General features: G+C 44.9%; 1 protein-coding gene across 6 annotated transcripts in view; it reads left to right on the top strand.

The window, feature by feature from the left end:
* Window positions 1-5,558: 5,558 nt before the first annotated feature.
* The window catches only part of SCAF8 (SR-related CTD associated factor 8), a 593,726-nt gene continuing 575,286 nt past the window's right edge, over window positions 5,559-23,998 (top strand). For 3 of the 6 annotated variants that reach the window (XR_011019400.1, XR_011019399.1, XM_068231893.1), the window contains exon 1: window positions 5,559-5,680. Coding sequence is in view for 3 of the 6 variants with exons in the window: in XM_068231893.1 (XP_068087994.1) it covers window positions 5,651-5,680 (30 nt within the window). In the remaining 3 variants the exon portion in view is untranslated. The remainder of the gene's footprint in view (window positions 5,681-23,998) is intronic. The other 3 variants (XM_068231894.1, XM_068231892.1, XM_068231895.1) reach the window with 1 other exon arrangement.

Genomic DNA, 23,998 nt, shown 5'->3' with positions numbered 1-23,998 from the left:
TAAGTACAGCCAATCTTTAGCTACTGATATATGTGTTTATTTTCTCTGAGACCCTATACCTAACAGCTCCTCTTTAAAAGACAGCTGTTGAGTGAGTGTATGGGGCTTTAAGATGCGTACACAAACACTACTGTAACGGACGACAGGTCCGTCAGACCCTCCCGCTGGGCGGGCATTCTGCCAACACTAGAGCGTGTGTACAGTCTGTCGGCAGACTGATAAGGCTGTTTCTGAACGATCCGCTGAGCGGATAATAGCCTGTATGTAACGATCAGTGTAACACAGAGAGGATCTGAGTATCGGTGATCTGCAGTATCATCGAGAATACAGATATATACCCGATTATTGATGATCTGCAGTATCACCGATAATCCGATATATCTCTAACCTCTGGACACCTGAGTAAGATGAGTGTTTGGTGCAACAGTAATACTTTGAGGAGAGCACTCATATCGAGGGTGCAAGGCAGTAAGAGATACTGCCCAAGAACAAGCTCCTTCCAATGGCCTGAGGCTCCCCAAGGGGAGGAGTCAGGCTGAGAGTGGGAAGGACCAGAGTGTAAGTGACACCAATGGTGGAGTGTCACTGACAGATCTGTGAACTATCTCTAAACAGAGGAGATAGCTCTCGAGGTCGGACAAGCCAGGTCGGCAACAGACAGACAGATAAGATACAGTGGAAAGAGACTGATACAGAGTCCTAAGGCAAGCTAGGTTTGGCAACGAAGTATCAGATATAGCGAGGTACAAAATCAGGTATCAGAAGAGAGAGCAGGAAAGCAGAAAGTCATAACAAATAATCAACAATGTCTAGTCTAGAGGTGTGAGCTTCTTGATCATCAACACACTGGAACTAGTCTGAAGAATAACAGGATGATAAGGCTAATTCCTAATCTTGGGGGTGAGCTCCGTAGTCATCAACACCCTGGAACTAGTCTGAAGGATAACAGAAATAACACAGATTCCTAATCTTTGGGTGTGAGGTCCTTGATCGTCAACACCCTGGAACTAGTCTGAAGTATAACAGAGATAACACAGATTCTTACAAGGTCTGAGTGCTTCCACATAGTGATTGCAACGGCAGACAACCAGAGAATGACCAGCACCCAGAATATATAGCAAAGCGCTCTCCAGTGCCTCCCCTAAGTGCTGGACCAATGGGAAGTGGTAAAACCGTCAGCTGACCGCCTTGGTCAGCTGACTCCCTTCTGGCTGTCATACAAGTTCTGCCTCTCAGCGCGCGCGTCCTTCTGAACCTGTGTGGACTATCAGTCCCAGCCACACCAGACATGTGTTGTAAAGCACCCGCCGCGCTGGACGCGGAATCCGCCGCACCGCTATCAAGGCATGCGGCGGTTTCTCCGCGTTTGGCCATACTACTAGGTGTAGGCCTACGCGTGCCAACCACCGCGTTGGACGAGGAATCAGCCGTCTTGTTCTGAGTACACGCGGCGGCTTTTCCGCGTTTTCTCACACTGTAATAGCCAATAAAGGCATTTCTATTGATTATTGAAAAGGGTACGAATAATTTTGGACCGGACACTTTTTGCTCAAATGTAAATAAAAGCTGAGAAATGTTTTTTTTTTACAGCAATAATGCCTCTTGTACATCGTTTTATTATATTTTGGGAGACACCTATGCAGAGCTGGATTTACAATAAGGCACTGTAGGTGCCCGAGGATGGAAAAGCATCTCACTCCCCTTCCCAAGTGCCTCCCTCCAAGGTGCGTACAGACGCACTACGGTGGCAATGACGGGTCCGTCAGACCCTCCTGCTGGGCGGACGTTCAGCCGATAGTAGTGCGTATGTACACGCTGTCGGCGGACTGATAAGGCTGTTTCTGAACGATTCGCTGAGCTTGTGGTGGTTTGGTGGGTGTTTCTAGGTTCATGGAGGGCGAAGTCTAGGGTGTGAGGACATCAGTGTCTATAAGCGTCTTTCAGGATTCGTACAGATCTATATACAGTGATGTGAAAAACTATTTGCCCCCTTCCTGATTTCTTATTCTTTTGCATGTTTGTCACACTTAAATGTTTCTGCTCATCAAAAACCGTTAACTATTAGTCAAAGATAACATAATTGAACACAAAATGCATTTTAAATGATGTTTTTTTATTATTTAGTGAGAAAAAAAACCTCAAAACCTACATGGCCCTGTGTGAAAAAGAAATTGCCCCCTGAACCTAATAACTGGTTGGGCCACCCTTAGCAGCAATAACTGCAATCAAGCGTTTGCAATAACTTGCATTGAGTCTTTTACAGCGCTCTGGAGGAATTTTGGCCCACTCACCTTTGCAGAATTGTTGTAATGCAGCTTTATTTGAGGGTTTTTTAGCATGAAACGCCTTTTTAAGGTCATGCCACAACATCTCAATAGGATTCGGGTCAGGACTTTGACTAGGCCACTCCAAAGTCTTCATTTTGTTTTTCTTCAGCCATTCAGAGGTGGATTTGCTGGTGTGTTTTGGGTCATTGTCCTGCTGCAGCACCCAAGATCGCTTCAGCTTGAGTTGACGAACAGATGGCCGGACATTCTCCTTCAGGATTTTTTGGTAGACAGTAGAATTCATGGTTCCATCTATCACAGCAAGCCTTCCAGGTCCTGAAGCAGCAAAACAACCCCAGACCATCACACTACCACCACCATATTTTACTGTTGATATGATGTTCTTTTGCTGAAATGCTGTGTTACTTCTACGCCGGATGTAACGGGACACGCACCTTCCAAAAAGTTAAACTTTTGTCTCGTCGGTCCACAAGGTATTTCCCCCAAAGTCTTGGCAATCATTGAGATGTTTTTTTAGCAAAATTGAGACGAGCCTTAAAGAGAACCCGAGGTGGGTTTGAAGAATATTATCTGCATACAGAGGCTGGATCTGCCTATACAGCCCAGCCTCTGTTGCTATCCCAAACCCCCCTAAGGTCCCCCTGCACTCTGCAATCCCTCATAAATCACAGCCATGCTGCTGACAAACAGCTTGTCAGAGCTGGCTGTGTTTATCTCTATAGTGTCAGTCTGCTGCTCTCCCCGCCTCCTGCAGAACTCCAGTCCCCGCCTGCATCCCTTCCCACCCTGCTGATTGGAGGGAAGGGACAGGGGCAGGGACTGGAGCTATGCAGGAGGCGGGGGAGCAGCTGAGACTGACACTACAGATGTAAACACAGCCTCACAGCACGGCTGTGATTTATGAGGGATTGCAGAGTGCAGGGGGACCTTAGTGGGGTTTGGGATAGCAACAGAGGCTGGGCTGTATAGGCAGATCCAGCCTCTGTATGCAGATAACATTCTTTAAACACACCTCGGGTTCTCTAATGTTCTTTTTGCTTAAAAGTGGTTTGCACCTTGGATATCTTCCATGCAGGCCGTTTTTGCCCAGTCTCTTTCTTATGGTGGAGTCGTGAACACTGACCTTAATTGAGGCAAGTGAGGCCTGCAGTTCTTTAGATGTTGTCCTGGGGTCTTTTGGGGCCTCTCAGATGAGTTTTCTCTGCGCTCTTGGGGTAATTTTGGTCGGCCGGCCACTCCTGGGAAGGTTCATCACTGTTTCATGTTTTTGCCATTTGTGGATAATGGCTCTCACTGTGGTTCGCCGAAATCCAAAATTTTTTAGAAATGGCTTTATAACCTTTACCAGACTGATAGATCTCAATTACTTTTGTTTTCATTTGTTCCTGAATTTCTTTGGATTTTGGCATGATGTCTAGCTTTTGAGGTGCTTTTGGTCTACTTCTCTGTGTCACATAGCTCCTATTTAAGTGATTTCTTGATTGAAACAGGTGTGGCAGTAACCAGTTTTGTGTTCAATTATGTTATCTTTGACTAATAGTTAACGGTTTTTGATGAGCAAAAACACTTAAGTGTGACAAACATGTAAAAGAATAAGAAATCAGGAAGGGGGCAAATAGTTTTTCACATCACTGTATATAGATCTGTACGAGTCCTGAAAGAGGGATAAATGAGAATGAAAGAGGGACAGTTGGGAGCTGTGAAGCTTGTCTAATTCCCCATCATCTGTGTATAATCACAAGTTGCAATTTAAAGGGCAACTGAAGTGAGAAGACTATGGAGGCTGCCATGTTTATATGCAATATCAGTTGCCTGGCAGCCCTGCTGGTCAGTTTGGCTGCAGAAGTGTAACACCAGAAACAAGCATGCAGCTAATCTTGTCAGATCTGACAAAAATGTCAGAAAACCTGATCTGCTGCATGCTTGCTCAGGGTCTATGGCTAAAAGTGTTAGAGGCAGAGGGTCAGCAGAGCTGCCAGGCAACTGGTATTGCTTAAAAGGAAATATACATGGCAGCCTCCATATACCTATCTCTTCAGTTGTCTTTTAATCTCTCCCGTGTCAGGTGACTGCTACAGCAGATAAGCTCATTTGAAAACACAGGATGTTAATTAAAATCAAGCGATGTTTGCAATGCTTTTATATAGTTCTAACAAATATGTATGTGCGAATGTATACCTGAGATATACTACCAACAGTAGGGGGTGCTTACTAACTTATTAGAGAAGTGGTACATAATTTAATTACAGTATTCTTTATGGTACATTTCAGGGGACCTGGCCAAGTAGTTTTACTACATCAGAACGGAGCAGTGCTTTTAAGCGCTGCTAGATTTGGGCGCTCAGTGAGTAACGTCGGTGCCGTCAGAAGACGGAGCCGAAGTTGTTTAAAAAACACAATAATTCGGCCTTCCGCAATCGCTGGAAGCCGAATTAATCATTCCCCACTATCCATGGCAGCCTGGAGGGGGAATAGTAATTAACATAGCTTAGACTTGTGCAGAAGCAGGATCAGCTATAGCCTATATACCCGACTGTATCCTGCGACCAAGTCTACCGTCGCTAATTTCAAATGTATGCCATCAAATGTTTAGTTTCTGTCATGCATAGTATATACAGACGCATGGTCGAAACATGGTGACCGAGTTTACTATATAGCCAAAGTTTTACAATATCAGTTTACTATTATGAGATAGAACAGACCAACCAAGCACCTCGGGGTGACCCAAATTACTAGGGATGTATAAGGGTATAAAAGAGACGAAAAGCCCTTCTATTAAATTTCCACTATAATGAGAGATTACTGTTAGGAAACACTGCTCTTCGGCACTAGTATTCTTTAAACCGACCTTCATACATCAAACTTTCTTTGGTTTATAACAAGCGTTTGGTGCTGCAATCATTTTGCAGAGAAATGTTGATATCAACGTTCTCAGAAGCAAAAAGCACAATACAACACCGCAAGGATCTCGCGGTCAGTACTACCCCGCAGCGTTCCTAGGCGGATTCATTTCGTCTGAACAAATCTCAGCGTTCATGGACATCAATAGATGAGCACTGCATACAGAAACGTGGAAGCATTTCAATAACCATGGACCTAGCATTCACGAAAGGTTGCATTGTTCTTAACATGATGCGCCGTTTCTTTCATAATCGCGTAACCCACGTCTGACGCTCGTGCGACCGACCTTTTCTATCATGTTCTCTGTACTTCCTTTTCCTTCCAAGTTCCACTTCCTAGACCTCCCCAGTCCCCTCCCTCTCTTTTCTCCTCCCCCTTTTCTCCTCCCCCTCCTGTTTCCCCTCGCTGCCGCCACCTCCTTCTCCTCCAAACAACACGGCGCTTCTACATCATCAGACAACATGGAGGCCGTCAAAACCTTTAACAGCGAGGTTTGTAGCTGTAGATCAGTGCAAGTATTTCCTTTTGATTTTTGTATTGTCTGTGTGCGCACAAAATATAGTATATTACAGCTCTTGATGTGCATGCTTGGCCTGTGATGTGGTGGGGCCTAGAATAGCGATGGTCACTTCCCCTAACCTTCCTCCTACGCTTTATCCTGCTACCGACTTTGCAGTTATTATGCATCTGGAACGACAGTACACTGGCCAGTAGTTACATTTTGCTCAAGCAGAAGTGCCTTTACACGTATCCTACAGTTATATTGATTTTCTTAGGATTGCTGCAGCATAGGCCTATTGTGATTTCCCTCATTAGCTAAAGAGTGAACTCTAAGGCTGCCCATACAGTAGTTCCAGCTTTGAAGATAGATTGTGCTCGAGAAAGGACTGTTTCCATTGTGCAGAAACACATAATATCCGTTTAGGGTATGGTACACGATCCAGAACTTTTTGATAGAACCTGTTTAAGGCCCATTTATAGAGATCCTCAGGGGAACAAACCTTTACAAATTGCCTTCCATGTAGTCAGTTCTATACCAGTGCATTATAGTACAAAAAGGTGCTAAATGTAACTATGTTGTGTCCTCCTTAGTTGTACTTGCCTTTTTGTGTTCTCAACACTGCTTGTGAACAAAGGAAAGAAGACTTGTAGGAGCAGTTCCTTTTTACTAGACATGTACAGTTCATGAGTATCTTAAAGGAATACTGCACGGAGCAGTGCTTTTTGGCGCTGCTAGATTTGGGCACAGACGGCGCCTCCATAGACAATTAAGGGAACCACAACTGAGCAGCGCTCAGTGAGTAACATCGGCGTCGTCAGAACACGGAGCCGAGGTTGCTTAAAAAAACACAATACTTCGGCCTCCTGCAATCGCTGGAAGCCGAATTATATCATTCCCCACCATACATGGCGGCCTGGAGGGGGAATAGTAATTGATATGGCCCGGACTTGTGCAGAAGCAGGATCAGCCATATACTGGATGTATCCCGCGCCCAAGTCTACCAGCGCCGATTTCAAATGTATGCATACTGTAGAGAGGATGGGGGAAAATGAGTTGAACTAACCCGGGGCTTCTAATGGTCCCCGCAGACTTCCTGTGCCCGCGCAGCCACTCACCTATGCTCCGGTCCCGCCTCCGGTTCACTTCTGGAATTTCAGACTTTAAAGTCTGAAAACCACTGCGCCTGCGTTGCCGTGGCCTCGCTCCCGCTGATGTCACCAGGAGCGTACTTGTTCATGGCTGTGTCTAAAAACAGGTATATATACAGATTGACTCGCACACCAGCAAGGGTTCAAATGCAAAAAGTAGTGTATTTAAAAAAAACAGTCTGTACAACATCATGCAGTAGGCTATCACATAAAGCCTTCAGCAGCCGCCAGAAACCAGCCACAGACCTATACCCTCTGAAGAAGGGACTTTACCAAAACAGCGCTGTAAGGGTATAACTCTGCCCTATGGGACGCTAATATTCATTATGAACTTTGCTCATATGCTACTTATGCATTAGGTTTACTCACCTGCTTGCTATGCAATTGTTTGTAGTGTACTCATAGATGGTTGTTGATCTTATTTCCATTCTAATGTCTGCCATTGTACTTTATTTTGAGGGCTTTATGTGATATGCATGATATTGTACATACTGTTTTTTTGAATACACTACTTTTTACATTTGAACCCTTGCTGGTGTTCAAGTCATTCTGTACTTGTATTGTAGGACTGTCAGGACGGTCTGTTAATAGACTCAGCACCCTTTAGCTGTATGCACTATACTGTGAAAAAGGTGTGCATAACCAAATATAATTGATTGTATTGTTTGTGTCTAAAAACAGGCAAATGGATTAAAAGAATCAATAACGAGGAATGGTATCAATGCTGGAGAAAGTGGGGAAGGCAGGAAGTTTAAGTTAGTGCCCGGTTCACACTTGTAAACGGATCTGATTTCCGTTCCAACTGATCAGTTTCAGTTCATTTGGTATCTGCTTTACAACGGAAGGTGCTGAATAGCTGCAGGGGAAAATCCCAGTGCTATATGTGTTGATGTTGAGAAAGAGCTAGTATTTTTTATAGCACTGACACCCTTCTGCAGCGCTGTACACAGTATATAGTCATATCACAAGTACGGAACATTTGTTACTGCATTCCAGACCCCAATCACCCAAGAAGATATTTGCTGGCTAGAACTGCCCGTTTTGTTGTCAGTGTGTTGTACATATCTGTTTTTTCATTGCTTCCCATGCAGTGCTTCGGCCTCTGTTTTCGGTCCACTGGTATCCGATGTCCAGAAAAATCAGTGCAGCACCAAACTTAATATTCGTTCAGCGGAGCAGATCTGTTCAAACAGACCAATGTGAACTGATCCATTAGGATCTGTTTTGTTACGAGTCGCTTCCGAACCACTTTTTTTTTAGTGCCTGTGTGAACTGGGCCTAACGCTACAAAGAACAACACTACATAATTGTATTTAAGACCTTTTCTCAGTGCATGTTTGCTTTGAAGCAGTGCTGTGGAGTTGGTACAAAAACCCTCCAACTCCTCAGTTTGATTCCACCGACTCCTCAAATCATCTAATTTACATATAACAATCTTGTTTATTTAACATAAAAGGCATTTCCTCACTGCCAAAGCTTAGGAATTTTAGAGCTTGCTATATTAAAAGGAACCTAAACTGAGAAGGATGTGGATTTTTCCTTTTAAAATAATACCAGTTGCCTGACTCTTCTGCTGCTCCTGTGTCTCTAATACTTTTAGCCACAGCCCCTCAACAAGCATGCAGATCAGGCGCTCTGACTGAAGTCAGCCCGGATTAAGGTGGCCATACACTGGTCAATTTCCCACCAGATCGACCAACGGATAGATCCCTCTCTGATCGAATCTGATCAGAGAGGGATCGTATGGCTGCCTTTACTGCAAACAGATTGTGAATGGATTTCAGCATGAAATCGATTCACCATCTGTGAAGCTGTCGATGATCCCCCCCCCCCCCGCGCATACATTACCTGCTCCGCCAGCGCGTGTCACCGCTGCTCCTTCTCCGCTGGGTTCCGGCAGGCTTCACTTCTTCCTGTCCGGGGAAGAACAGTAGAGGGTGCTCTACTGCTTAAACTTCCTGTTGGGACAGGAAGAAGTGAAGCCTGCTGGAACCCAGCGAAAAAGAAGCAGCGGGGACACGCGTCGGCGGAGCAGGTAATGTATTGCCGCCAGCGTCGGTCGTCGGACAATCGAACGCTGCTACCGACGCACTCCCGACCCGCCGGCGATCGATCGAAATCTTCTGCACGGACGGATCGATGGGAACGATCGATTTTGGGCGGAAATCGATCGTTCGGTCAGCGTTTGCACAATGATTTCACAGCAGATTCGATCACAGTGATCGTATCTGCTGTATATCGCCGGAAAAATCATTAGGTGTATGGGCCCCTTTAGCTGCATGCTTGTTTCAGGTGTGTGATTCAGCCACTACTGATGCGAAAGAGATCAGCAGGACTGCCAAGCAACTGGTATTGTTTAAAAGGAAACATCCATGTTACACAGGCCATTTTTTTTGCAAGGGGGCAGATGTATGCATCGGAACCCAGCTTTTAAACAATACCAGTTTCCTGGGTATCCTGCTGATCTTCTGCCTCTAATGCTGAGGATACACGGTAAGTTTCTGTACCGTGTATCGACCAGCTGATCCGGCCAGCTGATAATATTCAACTGGCCTGATCATGCCGCTCGACCCGCGCCTGCTCCATTCCCCCCGGCGGACAATGGCAGGGAATCGAGCGGTGATAAGGAAGCGCCGGCGGGGACGAGCGGCAATCGATCCGCGCGGACGAGCGAGTATTCGCTGGCTCGATCCGGCGCATAAAACGAGCCGTGTATGCCCGGCATAATGCTGGGTGCACACTATGAGATTTTTTGGCCGATTTACTGTCAGATAGATTATTTCCAACATGTCTGATTTTCTTTCCGATCGATTTCTTATTAAAGTTAACGCAATTTGATCTGAAAATGCTCGGAAATCGATCGGAACGCAAATGAGACATCTCTGACAGTAAATCGGCCAGAAAATCTCATAGTGTGTACCCAGCATAATACTTTGTTATAGACCCTGAACAAGCATGCAGCATATCAGCTGTTTCTGACATTATTGTCAGATCTGACAAGAATATCTGCATGCTTGTTTCTGGTGTGATTCAGACACTACTGCAGCCAAATAGATCAGCAGGGCTGCCGGGCAACTGGTATTGTTTAAAAGGAAATATATATGGCAGCCTCCATATTTCTCTCATTACAGTGGTCCTTAAAATGTAACAGCCTGTATAATTAATTGATTTCCTGAGCAAAGGGTTTGCATACAACACAGAATTATTTGCATCTCATTGACCATCCCTACTAGTGACACAACTGCACATCAAGCTTTATTCTTTCAGCAGAGATGTTATTTATTATTTATAAAAGATTCCTGTGTACACAATAAATATGTGTGCGTGCGTGCGTGCGTGCGTGCGTGCGTGCGTGTGTGTGTGTGTGTGTGTGTGTCGTACGCAGTGGAGATCAGGTGCTGTGACAACCTGGCTCATCAAAAACTTCACTTCCTATAGTTTTTTTGGTCATGTTCATGCATTTTTAGCTGCAATTGAAAGTACTTGACTTAGTTAAAGAGACACTGAAGCGAAAAAAAAAATATGATATAGTGAATTGGTTGTGTACTATGAATAATTACTAGAAGATTAGCAGCAAAGAAAATATTCTCATATTTTTATTTTCAGGTATATAGTGTTTTTTCTAACATTGCGTCATTCTATAATATGTGCAGATTACACAATACTCAGCATTCAAAATGAGTCTTTCAGAGCAGTCTGTGAACTAATGACCTCTCCTCTAGCAGAGAAAAAGTAAACAGTTCACTTACAGTTGAGATAATAAAAGTCAGATAACAGCCCTCTCCACGACTTTGAAAGTCGTAGAGCTTAATGGCTTGTTTGCATAGAGATAACAACTGGAGTTTCTTAACTCTTCCTGTACTGGAAACCATTAAGGTAGCCATACACTGGTCGATTTGCCATTAGATCGACCAGCTGACAGATCCCTATCTGATCGAATCTGATCAGAGAGGGATCGTATGGCTGCCTTTACTGCAAACAGATTGTGAATCGATTTCAGCCTGAAACCGATCACAATCTGTTGAGCTGCTCCTGCCGCCTGTGCCCCCTCCTCTATACATTACCTGACGCTGGCTCCCGGGCGTCTTCTCAGCGCTGCACCGCTCTGTTCTTGCTCCATCCCGGCGCTTCCGTGACCAGGAAGTTCAAATAGAGCGCCCTCTATTTGAACTTCCTGGTCACTGCAGTGACACAGGAAGCGCCGGGATGGAGCCAGAACAGAGCGGTGCAGCGCTGAGAAGACGCCCGGGAGCCAGCGTCAGGTAATGTATACCGGATCGGCCGCCGCTAGCGACGCGCTCCCTACCCGCGGGCGATCGAGGGTAATTTCCCACACGGCGCGATCGACGGACCGATCCGATTTCGGGAGGAAATCGGATCGGCGGGTGCGTTTAGCGCGAACGATTGGCAGCAGATTCGATCCCAGGATCGAATCTGCTGTCGAAACGGCCGCGGATCGGGCCAGTGTATGGCCACCTTTAGACTGATGTATCTGATCTTAATGTTTTGTTTCTTAGCTGTACTACACATACAAATCATAATATCATAATTTTTTTTTCGCTTCAGTGTCTCTTTAAATACATATTAAAGCGGATCCAAGATGAAAAACTAACTATAAAGCTGGCCATACACTGGCCCGATTTGCCGCCGTTTCGACAGCAGATTCGGTCACTGGGATCGAATCTGCTGCCAATCGTTCGCACTACACGCCGCATTTCGATCCATTTCGTCCGATCCCGTCGATCGCTCCGTGCGGAAAATTACCGTTGATCGCCCGCGGGTAGGGAGCGCGTCGCTAGCGGTGTTCGAGTGCCCGACGACCGACGCAATAGAGTGGCAATACATTACCTGCTCCGCCGGCACGACTACCCCCGGTCACCGCTGATCCGTGTCCGTGCTGGTCTCCGGCATGCTTCAGTTCCTCCTGCCCGGCAGGAAGTTTAAACAGTAGAGGGCGCTCTACTGTTTAAACTTCCTGCCGGGCAGGAAGAAGTAAAGCATGCCAGACCTGGAGACCTGGGGACTGGAGTCGCGCCGACGGAGCAGGTAATGTATGCGGGCGGGGGGAGCGGCGGCAGCACCACCACAACAGATTGTGAACGGTTTCAGGCTGAAATCGGTTCACAATCTGTTTGCAGTAAAGGTAGCCATACGATCCCTCTCTGATCAGATTCGATCAGAGAGGGATCTATCTGTTGGTTGAATCTGATGGCAAATCGACCAGTGTATGGCTACCTTAACAAGTAACTTGTCTATATATCTTATCTAAAGTTTAGATAGTTTACACAGCAAATCTAGCTGCAAACAGCTTTTATAGAATATGATTATTTCTTCCTGTGATACAATGACAGCAGCCATGTTGTTTGTAAACATTACACAGAGGCTGGCTTATCTGCATCTTGAGCAAAAAAAACCTAATTCCCCCCCCCCCCTTCTGCCTCTGAAACCTCTGGCTAATAATACCTCCCCCTCCTCCTGCCCAGACTGAGCTCCCATGAGCCCTTGCTACTGTCTGAAAGTGCCTTGGCTCTCTGAAAACCTGTAGGCGTGGCTTGTTTAGTTTATAGGGAATTAGAGTATTAAAACAAAGTATTTGGCTTGAGGAATGCCCTATAAACAATAGGAAAGGAACACAATTACGCAATGAGTAAAAGTTCATCTCGGATCCACTTTAAGAAGAACCGGCACTCCACCTGGATTTCAATGCAGCAATACTGCTTACATACCAGAGCTTGTAATATAGAATGATGTTTCAGTCAATTGATCTTAATTGAGCATTTGATAAAGGTCTGTTGATTGAAACGTCATGCTGTATTAATGTAATAAGGCAGCATGGCTGCATTGAAATCCAGGTGGAGTCCTGGGTCTACTTTATGTGCTGGGATTGGTTGCCCCCAAGGACTGTGGGTTCCTGGTTTGACTCCCTGGTGCATCTGTTCACCTAAATCTACTGGTTGATCGTTTGGTAACCGCTTTTTTTTTTTTTTTACATACTTACCGTAGTTACATAGATTACAAAAAAAATTTGTTCATTAACTTCAACCCAAAACAATAAATTAAAGTGTGGTAGTGGTAGGCTGCAGGTAGCAGCAGCATGTATCCTTGTTTGGACACTCCCACTCCCAGAAGTACAACTTGAGGTGAGGGATCAAACCCACTAGCAGGCTTTTTTCTGAGTGCTAGTGATTTCAAAAAGCTCATGCAATGCTATGGGGGATTTTTATAAAATCACATGCTTGAGTGGGATCACACATAGTATTACATTAGCAAGAGCGTTTCCAATTGCAAAGCGCTCAGAAAAACACTCCGAGTGGGTTCCAGGCCTAAGAGGAAATATCCCTTTAGGGCTGGAACCCACAAGAGCGTTTTTGAGCATTTTGGCAGCGCTGCGATACGCTAGCGTTTTGCCAAAACGCTCAGCTGATAATGGATGGGGCAACTTCCACAGGAGCGTTTGCGTTTCCCAGAAACGCAAATGCAGGACATGCAGCATTTTGGGAGCGTTAGCGCTTCAATGTAAAGTATTGAAACGCTAGCAGAAACGCTCAGCAAAACTTAAACTGAGCGGTTTTGCTAGCGTTTTGCGGTTCAGCACACTGTAACAAAATTAAAAATAATTCACAGGACCATTCAGGATTAAAACGCAAAACGCTACACAACAGCTGAGCAAAAAAATACAATGTTGCAAAACGCGACCGCAAACGCGCATGAATCCGCTTGCAAACCGCTCAGACAGAACTCTAGCGGTAGCGTTTTGCGTTTGCTGTTTTCAGTGGGTTCCAGGCCTTAGGGATGGCAAAATCACATTTCACTACAACTAGTGTCTCCATTGGAGTGTTATGCTAGGCATACACCTAGCCAATTATGCGCCGGTTCGAGCCGCTGGCTCGATACCGGCGCATCCCCGCTCGTCCACGCGGATCAATCCCCGCTCGATTCCCCACTATTGTCCACCAGCGGGGATCGAGCAGGGAATCTATCCAGCAGGTCATCGGACCTGTCTGATATTATCAATCGAGCCATCAGCGGCTCGATTGATAAGGGCTGCAATTGCCATGTATGCCCGGCATTATACTTGCATCCTTGACAAATTAAATTTTGACTCTGACTTCTTCTGTTATTGTGACAAATGTTTGATAGAAAGCGATGTGAAACAATTATTACAAAAGTTGGCTGGCCACCTGTTCTTCAAGCGAAAAAAATGGGAAGGCAAGTGTTATTAACCTCCCAAGGTATGACCAAATACCACAGAATTAAGACCTGTTTTTTACTTTAGATACTAGACTACATATTTTGCTGGCAAACTTCCTGCTTCCTTTTCTGCTTCTTTTTGTGCTATCTGTAGCAGGAGCAGTTGTACTGTAAAGTAAATGAAAGTCAAAGCACTTTAATTTGGTGCACAGGCAATCCTGACCGAAAACCAATATTAAAAGTGAGATTTCATGTTCACTGTCAGATTTTAGTAAAAATGGGATATGAAAAAGAAAAAAAATCTACTCGTTTCCATCTTGACTGTTCCTCTGTGATACCAAGTGTCACCACTTCTGCTCTTTTCTTTATTTTTTTTGTTTTTTGCTTCAACCTAGCTCAGCATTTGTTTTACCCTCTCTACTTTCACAGTTTAATGTCCCTCCATCAGAAAACGTCACTTAAGCTAAGTACTCACCTCGTGATTCAGGAAGATGGATTCAGCAACGTCTTCCAGGCGACAAGCGCTTGGCCAATCCATCTTTTGGCCAGCGGTATGTGCAGTGTTACACAACAGGCGCGAAGCGACTTCAAGCCATTGCGGTACTTTGCATGGGAGTTGATGGGGATCTTAAAAAAATCTAGTCTACCTTGACAGACCTCATCACAGTGCAACACTAAGTGATGTTTGTGTGATTATGCGCCTGTTCCCACGTTAAGATATCGCATAAACGACTGCTCGTTGCTCCCCAAAAATTGCTGGACATCAGGAGAATCGGCGGAAAAATCATGAGTTGGGTATGGGTTTTTTAGACAACGGGTGTACACCTTTAGATAACTTGGATGACTTTTGCAATACAGAGCCCGTCCACAAGCCTAGGAGATGAATCGGCGCCAGGAGACTTGGGAGCAGGATACAGCCGGTATATGGCTGATCCTGCTGCCGCCCAGGTCCCGGCCGTGTTAATTACTATTCCACCTCCAGGCCACCATGGATAGTGGGGATTGATGTAATTAGTGTTTTAATGTAACTTCAGCTCCGTCTTCTGACGGTGCCGAAGTTACACTCTGTGCGCTGCTATAGCCATAATTCCTATAACAGTGTGTCCTGCTGCTGTAGTTGGAAGGAACTGAGGAGGATGATTAGACCCAACACTGGAAGTCTGCATTGTCTCTGTGGCACTGTGTAAACTCTTCAAAGATGGAGGAGGGAGGGTTCAGTTATATTCTGGTCGCAGTGCTTTATTGTACAGTCCTGGCCAAAAGCTTTGAGACTGTCAAAAATATTAGTTTTCACACAATTTGCTACTAAACTGCTTTTAAAACTTTGTTTCAGTTGTTAAAGGGACACCGAGCAGTGCAGAAACTATAGAAAGATGCAGATCATTTTAAAGCTCTATTTCTCCTCTTTCCAATGATATATAAACCGTCACCCTACACCTTTTAGTTTTCGCTATTTTTGCGCTTGAAATTGCCGCGGCCGCGATTTCGATCACGAAAATAGAGAAAACTAAAAGGCCGCGGTTTATGTGTCGCCAGAAAGAGAGCTTTAAAATGATATCCATCTTTCCATAGTTACATTGTATTACACAGGGCGACTTTTTCTCGAAGTCAGCAGCTCCATTCAGCAGAAAAAGTCGCACTGTGTAATACAATGTAACTATGGAAAGATGAATATAATTTTAAAGCTCTCTTTCTCATCTTGCGACACCTAAACCGTGGCCCTACGCCTTTTTAGTTTTCTCTATTTTCGGAATCGCGGCCGCGGAAATTTCGATCATGAAAATAGCAAAAACTAAAAGGCGTATGGCGGCGGTTTATATATCATTGGAAATAGACCTTTAAAATGATATCTATCTTTCCATAGTTTCTGCACGGCTCGGAGTCCCTTTAATGTGATGTACTGAAATATAATTATAAGCACTTCATACGTTTCAAAGGCTTGTATTGACAATTACATGAGATTAATGCAAAGAGTCAGTATTTGCAGTGTTGGCCCTTCTTTTTCAGGACCTCTGCAATTCGACTGGGCATGCTCTCAATCAACTTCTGGGAAAAAATCCCGACTGATAGCAACCCATTCTTTCATAATAACTTCTTTGAGTTTCTCAGAATTATTGGTTTTTGTTTGTCTACCCGCCTCTTGAGGAATGACCTCAAGTTCTCAATGGGATTAAGATCTGGGGAGTTTCCAGGCCATGGACCCAAAATTTCAACGGTTTTGTCCCCGAGCCACTTAATTATCACTTTTGCCTTATGACACAGTGCTCCATCATGCTGGCAAATGCATTGTTCTTCACCAAACTGTTGTTGGAAGAAGTTGCTGTTGGAGGTTGTTTTGGTACCATTCTTTATTCATGGCTGTGTTTTTTGGCAAAATTGTGAGTGAGCCCACTCCCTTGGATGAGAAGCAACCCCACACATGAATGGTCTCAGGATGCTTTACTGTTGGCATGACACAGGACTGATGGTAGCGCTCACCTTTTATTCTCCCGACAAGCCTTTTTCTAGATGCCCCAAACAATCGGAAAGGGGCTTCATCTGAGAATTTGATTTTGCCCTAGTCCTCAGCAGTCCATTCACCATACTTTCTGCAGAAGATCAATCTGTCACTGATGTTTTTTTGGGAGAGAAGTGGCTTCTTTGCTGCCTTTCTTGACACCAGGCCATCTTCCAAAAGTCTTTGCCTCACTGTGCGTGCAGATGCGCTCACACCTGCCTGCTGCCAATTCTGATCAACCTCTGCACTGGTTGCACTCTGATCCCGCAGCTGAATCCTCTTTAGGAGACGATCCTGGCGTTTGCTGGACTTTCTTGGACGCCCTGATGCCTTCTTAACAAGAATTGAACCTCTTTCCTTGAAGTTCTTGATGATCCTATAAATTGTTGATTTAGGTGCAAACTTAGTAGCCACTATATCCTTGCCTGTGAAGCCATTTTTATGCAACGCAATGATGGCTGCATGTGTTTCTTTGCTGGTCACCATAGTTAACAATGGAAGATCAATGATTTCAAGCATCACCCTCCTTTTAACATGTCAAGTCTGTTATTCTAACCCAATTAGCCTGACATCATGATCTCCAGCCTTGTGCTCGTCAACTTTCTCACCTGAGTTAACAAGACGATTACTGAAATGATCTCAGCAGGTCCTTTAATGACAGCAATGAAATGCAGTGGTAAGGTTTTTTTTGGGATTCAGTTAATTTTCATGGCAAATAAGGACTATGCAATTCATCTGAACACTCTTCATAACATTCTGGAGTATATGCAAATTGCTATTTGCTAAACTTAAGCACCAACGTTTTCTAATTTTCAATATATTTGACAGTCTCAAAACTTTTGGCCAGGACTGTACACTAAATATGGTATCTGTGTGTCAGCTTCATGCTGGTAAGCTTTTTACTGCAGCTGAACAGAGCCTTCCCACAATACACCAGGCACTACACACTTCCTTGAACACAGCAATCGCATCTGCAATAGGTAAAAAGAGAAAAGGGGAGGGGGGGGGGGGTGGACATGGTTGGATTGGTCAGCTCTCCTTGTCTACCTGTTTATCAGGGCGGTATGGAGGAATAGATCACGCTGTGCCCATAAAACACAACTATTTGTATCCTATTTACCGCCTTCTCTGCCTCTTAGATCTCGTACATGTGCGCCTGCGCTGCTTCACTACAGTCCTCAGCAGCAAGATCTCAGAGTCGGTAACAGGATAGGGTGTATCACACGGCATCAATGACACCAGGCGTATAAGATGACCCCTGATTTTTCAGAAGATTTTCAATGGTTAAAAAGTAGTCTTATACGCCAGTGTGTGTGAGTATGTATATGTATACAGCAGGGCTGCCCAATAGGTCGATCGCGATCTACCGGTAGATCGCGACCGCCTCCTCGGTAGATCGCGGCCTCTTGGCCGCGTCTCATTAAATTTTGCGGCCAGCAGCTCATCATGTTTAGCTGCTGGCCAATAAGAATGCACGGGAGACGGGGAGAGAAGACGCGGCGAGCAGAGAGGGAGGAGAGAGGCGGCGCGGCCGCTATGTCATGGCTGGGGGCGGCGCCGGGCAGCCTGCAACGTGCGTGCTGGTAACATGCCCGGCGCTGCCCCAGCCGTGACGTAGCGGCCGCGCCGCCTCTCTCCTCGCCGCGTCTTGCCGTCTTCTCCCCGCCATTCATATTGGCCAGCGGCCTGCCTGCCGGAGGTTCCAGGAGTCCAGAGGACCCTGGCTAACCTACGCTGCAGGTACCTATACCTGTCTAAGCTACACTGGGGGCACCAATACCTGGCTAAGCTACACTGGGGGCACCAATACCTGGCTAAGCTACACTGGGGGCACCAATACCTGGCTAACCTACACTGGGGGCCCATATACCTGGCTAAGCTACACTGGGGGCACCAATACCTGGCTAAGCTACACTGGGGGCACCAATACCTGGCTAAGCTACACTGAGGGCACCTATACCTGGCTAAGCTACACTGAGGGCACCTATACCTGGCTAAGCTACACTGAGGGCACCAATACCTGGCTAAGCTACACTGGGGGCACCAATACCTGGCTAACTACACTGGGGGCACCAATACCTGGCTAACTACACTGGGGGCCCATATACCTGGCTAACTACACTGGGGGCACCAATACCTGGCTAAGCTACACTGGGGGCACCAATACCTGGCTAAGCTACACTGAGGGCACCAATACCAGGCTAACCTACACTGAGGGCACCAATACCTGGCTAAGCTACACTGGGGGCACCAATACCTGGCTAACTACACTGAGGGCACCAATACCAGGCTAACCTACACTGAGGGCACCAATACCTGGCTAAGCTACACTGAGGGCACCAATACCTGGCTAAGCTACACTGAGGGCACCAATACCTGGCTAAGCTACACTGGGGGCACCAATACCTGGCTAAGCTACACTGAGGGCACCAATACCAGGCTAACCTACACTGAGGGCACCAATACCTGGCTAAGCTACACTGGGGGCACCAATACCGGGCTAAGCTACACTGAGGGCACCAATACCAGGCTAACCTACACTGAGGGCACCAATACCTGGCTAAGCTACACTGAGGGCACCAATACCTGGCTAAGCTACACTGGGGGCACCAATACCTGGCTAAGCTACACTGGGGGCACCAATACCTGGCTAACCTACACTGGGGGCCCATATACCTGGCTAAGCTACACTGGGGGCACCAATACCTGGCTAAGCTACACTGAGGGCACCTATACCTGGCTAAGCTACACTGAGGGCACCAATACCTGGCTAAGCTACACTGGGGGCACCAATACCTGGCTAAGCTACACTGGGGGCACCAATACCTGGCTAAGCTACACTGGGGGCACCAATACCTGGCTAAGCTACACTGAGGGCACCAATACCTGGCTAAGCTACACTGGGGGCACCAATACCTGGCTAACCTACACTGGGGGCCCATATACCTGGCTAAGCTACACTGGGGGCACCAATACCTGGCTAACTTACACTGAGGGCCCATGTACCTGGCTAAGCTACACTGGGGGCACCAATACCTGGCTAACTTACACTGAGGGCCCATGTACCTGGCTAACCTACACTGAGGGCCCATATACCTGGCTAACTTACACTGGGGGCCCATATACCTGGCTAACCTACACTGAGGGCCCATATACCTGGCTAACCTACACTGGGGGCCCATATACCAGGCTAACCTACACTGGGGGCCCATATACCAGGCTAACCTACACTGGGGGCCCATATACCTGGCTAACCTACACTGGGGGCCCATATACCTGGCTAACCTACACTGGGGGCCCATATACCTGGCTAACCTACACTGGGGGCCCATATACCTGGCTAACCTATACTGAGGGCCCATATACCTGGCTAACCTACACTGAGGGCCCATATACCAGGCTAACCTTCACTGAGGGCCCATATACCAGGCTAACCTATACTGAGGGCACGTAACCTATGCTGCAGGCACATATACCTGGCTAACGCGTGCTTAGCATTTGGGACGTTGGTAGATCTCCTGGCCTCGGCAAATTTTAAAGTAGCTCGCGAGCCGAAAAAGTGTGGGCACCCCTGGTATACAGCCATGGAGGTTGGTATGGATGGGCAGGGGGTGATAGGTTTGAGTAGTTCAGCCTCTTAAAGCAGAGCTGAATTCAGAACTTTCTCTCTGCTGTATAAAATACGCAACAGCATAATGACTTTTTTAAATCATTTTTTTTGTTACAGCTGATATAAATCTGCAGTTTGTCTACTTCCTGCTTTCATGGAAGCAGACCTATTGTTAACATCCTGTGTTTACAAATGAGATCTCTGCCGTGGCAGTCAGCTGACACCGCTGAGGGATCAAAGTACAACTTGTCTCAGATAAGGGGGAATTAGATAGGCTAAACTCTCTAAATACTGCACATGCAGGGTGCATTTCTCTGTTTTCCTTCTGTCCTGTGCAAGAGTTCAGGTCCACTTTAAACCAGACCTTGGTATTCATCCACCTAAGCTATCATTATTTTGTGTTAGTAATGGAAGGACGTAGGGCTATATGGATAATGTTGTCCTGTTCACAGTGAATTTACCCATCTGTATTAGGTCATATTACCTTGCTTGGATTCCTTTATGAAAACTCCATTACATTTTTGATATGAAAACGTAACCCCTTAAAACTGAAAATAAGAATGAGACTCCCAGAAAGTTCAATTTGCCACTACTCAAACAGTGAACTAATAGTGATGAGTACAAAGTACAAATTTTGCAGCAAAAGTACAATGCAAAATCATAATGTTAACTTTTTCAACTTGCTGTGAAATGAAGTTTGCACATATTTTGTAATTCATATGGTTTGTAATTTCACAAAAATATAATGGATTTTCACAAGATTCTAATTTTCGCGAAAGTGAGAAGTGAAATGTTTTCTCATGCCCATAGATGTTAATGTGTTTTGTGAAAATGTAGTGAAAATCTGTTTCTAATGCCAACGCACTTCATTGCATTTGGAAAAAGTGTATTTTCTCATGTCCATATATTTTCGCAAAAATTCTCATTGTGCAAAAATTGTCTTTTGTGAAGAACATGGTGAAACCAATATGGCCATATTCACTTATCGCTGCTCAGTACTGAAACCTAGCAGCCTTACCCCACCTAGCACGCTTGCCATAGTAATGTAATCTCTCGCCTAACGTGAGAAAATTACAGGCAATTAAGATAGCATAGAAAATCCTCATTAAATCAGAATTGTAATTGCAAACATTTACAAAAACAAAATTTCCCATTACGGACAGCACTATGATCTCTTCGGGATTTTTTCTTGGTTGTAGGTGCCCCACAATTAGCAGAGGTAATTATCAGTTTAGTGCAACTTTCTGCCTGGTTCTTGCCTATCCATAGTCATGAAGGAGTTTCTATTTTGGTGATGTCCACTTCCCTCGGTATGTGCAGGAGTACTATTACTGCAGATGCCAGTGGAACAGGTCCATATCTGATTCCTTCTACCCTGTCTGTCCTGACCCTTACAGCGGACCTGAACTCAGAACTTCCTTTCTGCTCTAAAAGATAAGCAACAGCATAATAACCTTTAAAGAAAAAATATTACTTTGTTACAGCTTATACAAATCTTGCAATACATCTGCAGTGTGTCTACTTCCTGCTTTCCTGGAAGCAGACAATAGGGTTCACATACTGTGTTTACAAATTAACTGGTCCCCCAAGGACTGACGAGTTCCTTAGCTGACACAGCTGAGAGATCAAATTTCACTTGTGATTAGTCACAGAAGGGGGAAATTAGTCAGGCTAAACTCTCTAAAATACATACAGGGGGCTTTTCTCTGTGTTTTCGTTCTGTGTGCAAGAGTCCAGGTCCACTTTAACCACTTTAGGATCCTTGGTACGCATATCCACGCCCCTTTAAACTTCACGTGCGGATCAGGGGCGTAGATATGCGTACTGCTGCCTTACCGTCGCATTCACGATCCCCGCGCTGTTTTCCGCCGATCCACCGTCGCAGCCCCCTCCATCTGTGATCAGGATGTGAGAATCTTTTGATTCTCAATCCTGATCACCGTTCCCGTGTCTTCGTAGAGCTTGTTAACATCCCATAAGCTCTGAGACCCAACACTTATGTGTTCGGCTGTGTTCTATTAATAGAAACACGGTCTCAATAGCACCATTTTGTGGCCAAAAAGTAAAATACACCTATTTATGCCACTATACTGTTTTCCATAGCAAGTTTATTATTTTTTATTTTATTACTTTTAACCCCTTCCATCCCTGCCCCACAGTTACAGAAATAAAACACTTGTTAAAAAAAAAAAAAATTACATTTAATTTTTTTTACATAAATAGTTACCTTAGGGACTTTTGTAATACGGATGTCATGAGTATATTTTTTCAAAAAAAGTTCTTGTAATAAGTGAAAAAGTATTAAAAATCCCTAAATGGAAAAATGCTCCTTCATTTCCAGTTAAAATATTATCACCATACATTGTACTAGGGACACAATTTAAACGTTGTAATAAACCGGACAAATGGGCAAATAAGATGTGTGGGTTTTATGTACCAAAGCACATTTTATTTTAAAACTATAATGGCTGAAAACTGAGAAATCATTTTTTTTCCTTTTTTCCTTATTATTCCCTTTACAATGCATATAAAATAAAATAATTCAGAGCAAAAACTACCACCCAAAGAAAGCATAATTTGTGGGGGAAAAAAACAATATATATATCATTTCAGTGTGATAAGTAACAATAAAGTTATCGCTGAATGAATGGGAGGAGCGCTGAAATGTGAAAGTTGTTTTGGTTTTTAAGGGGAAAAACCTGTGATCCTGAAGTGGTTAAAGAGAAGCTGTCAACAATACTGTCTCATGAAACCACACACACACACACACACGCATTGATCTATGTCTCCGTATGAAAAAATTACGGTTTGTCTGAAAAGCCGCAATTTTTCTAAGTTTCACGTCATCCCTTCAGTTCCTGTAAGCGAGAGCTCTCGCTTACAGGATGAAAAACCAAAAAATTACTGTGGCCATCTTGTGGCCAAATAGTAAAACTACTGTACTTTAAACCAAGTAAATCAAGATTAATACCATCAAGATGTGCATTTGAAAACATGTATTGCACTGTCCAGGTTTTGATTTTGATTTTTCTACAGTAACGAGAGAAAATCTTTCTTAGCATTTCCCGTTAAAGCTGTGGCTATTTTGAGGCCAATCCTGATGTAATTTCCTCACTTACTCTCCTCTGCCTGATTTGCCCGCTATTCACTATAAAAAGTACATTGTCTCAGCATGAGGAATATTGGCCAATCAGAGAGGAACAGAGGTGTGGGAGGGGGAAAAAGGAGGGAAAGATTCTTCAGCCAAATAGTTAAGTCTGAGGAGAAGTAAGGAAGCAAAAAAAAAAAACTCAGCATGCCCTGCAACTTCCTTTTTGTGTACCAAATTTTGTGTGTACCAAATAAGAGTCGGGTAAACTGGGGAATGATCATTTATCAACAAGAAAAGTAATAGTGATTTTAACTTTTGGATTGCCTGGTTAGCATCCTTATTACTTGTTTACCAGGGAAAAATAAAGCATTGATTTTTGATTTTATGCCCGACAGTTGCTCTTTAAACAATACCAGTTGCCCTTTAAACAATACCAGTTGCCTGGCAGCCCTGCTGGATCTGGACATTGCCTCTACTGCTGAGCAGAAGCTAAAAACCTTGCGTCAAGGCAAGGATCCAGTAGAAGTCTATGCAGCTGAATTCAGAAAGTGGTCTGTGTCAGCTAGGGGCTTTTGCACTGTTAGATTGTTTTTTATCAGGGTTGTCAGGCGCAGTCTCAGAGTTGATGTTGGGACACCCTGAACCAAAAACTATTGATGAGGAAATCTCTTTAGCAGTACGGGTTGATCGCCGTTTACGGTACAGTGTTCTCCCCAGAATTTTTTTCCAGCCGGGTGGCATGAAAAATCAGCCGGGTGGGGATGGTCATG

The sequence above is a fragment of the Hyperolius riggenbachi genome, chromosome 4 (genome assembly GCF_040937935.1).
Source record: "Hyperolius riggenbachi isolate aHypRig1 chromosome 4, aHypRig1.pri, whole genome shotgun sequence".
NCBI classification, from domain to species: domain Eukaryota; kingdom Metazoa; phylum Chordata; class Amphibia; order Anura; family Hyperoliidae; genus Hyperolius; species Hyperolius riggenbachi.
This window is presented reverse-complemented; position numbering and strand designations above follow the sequence as displayed.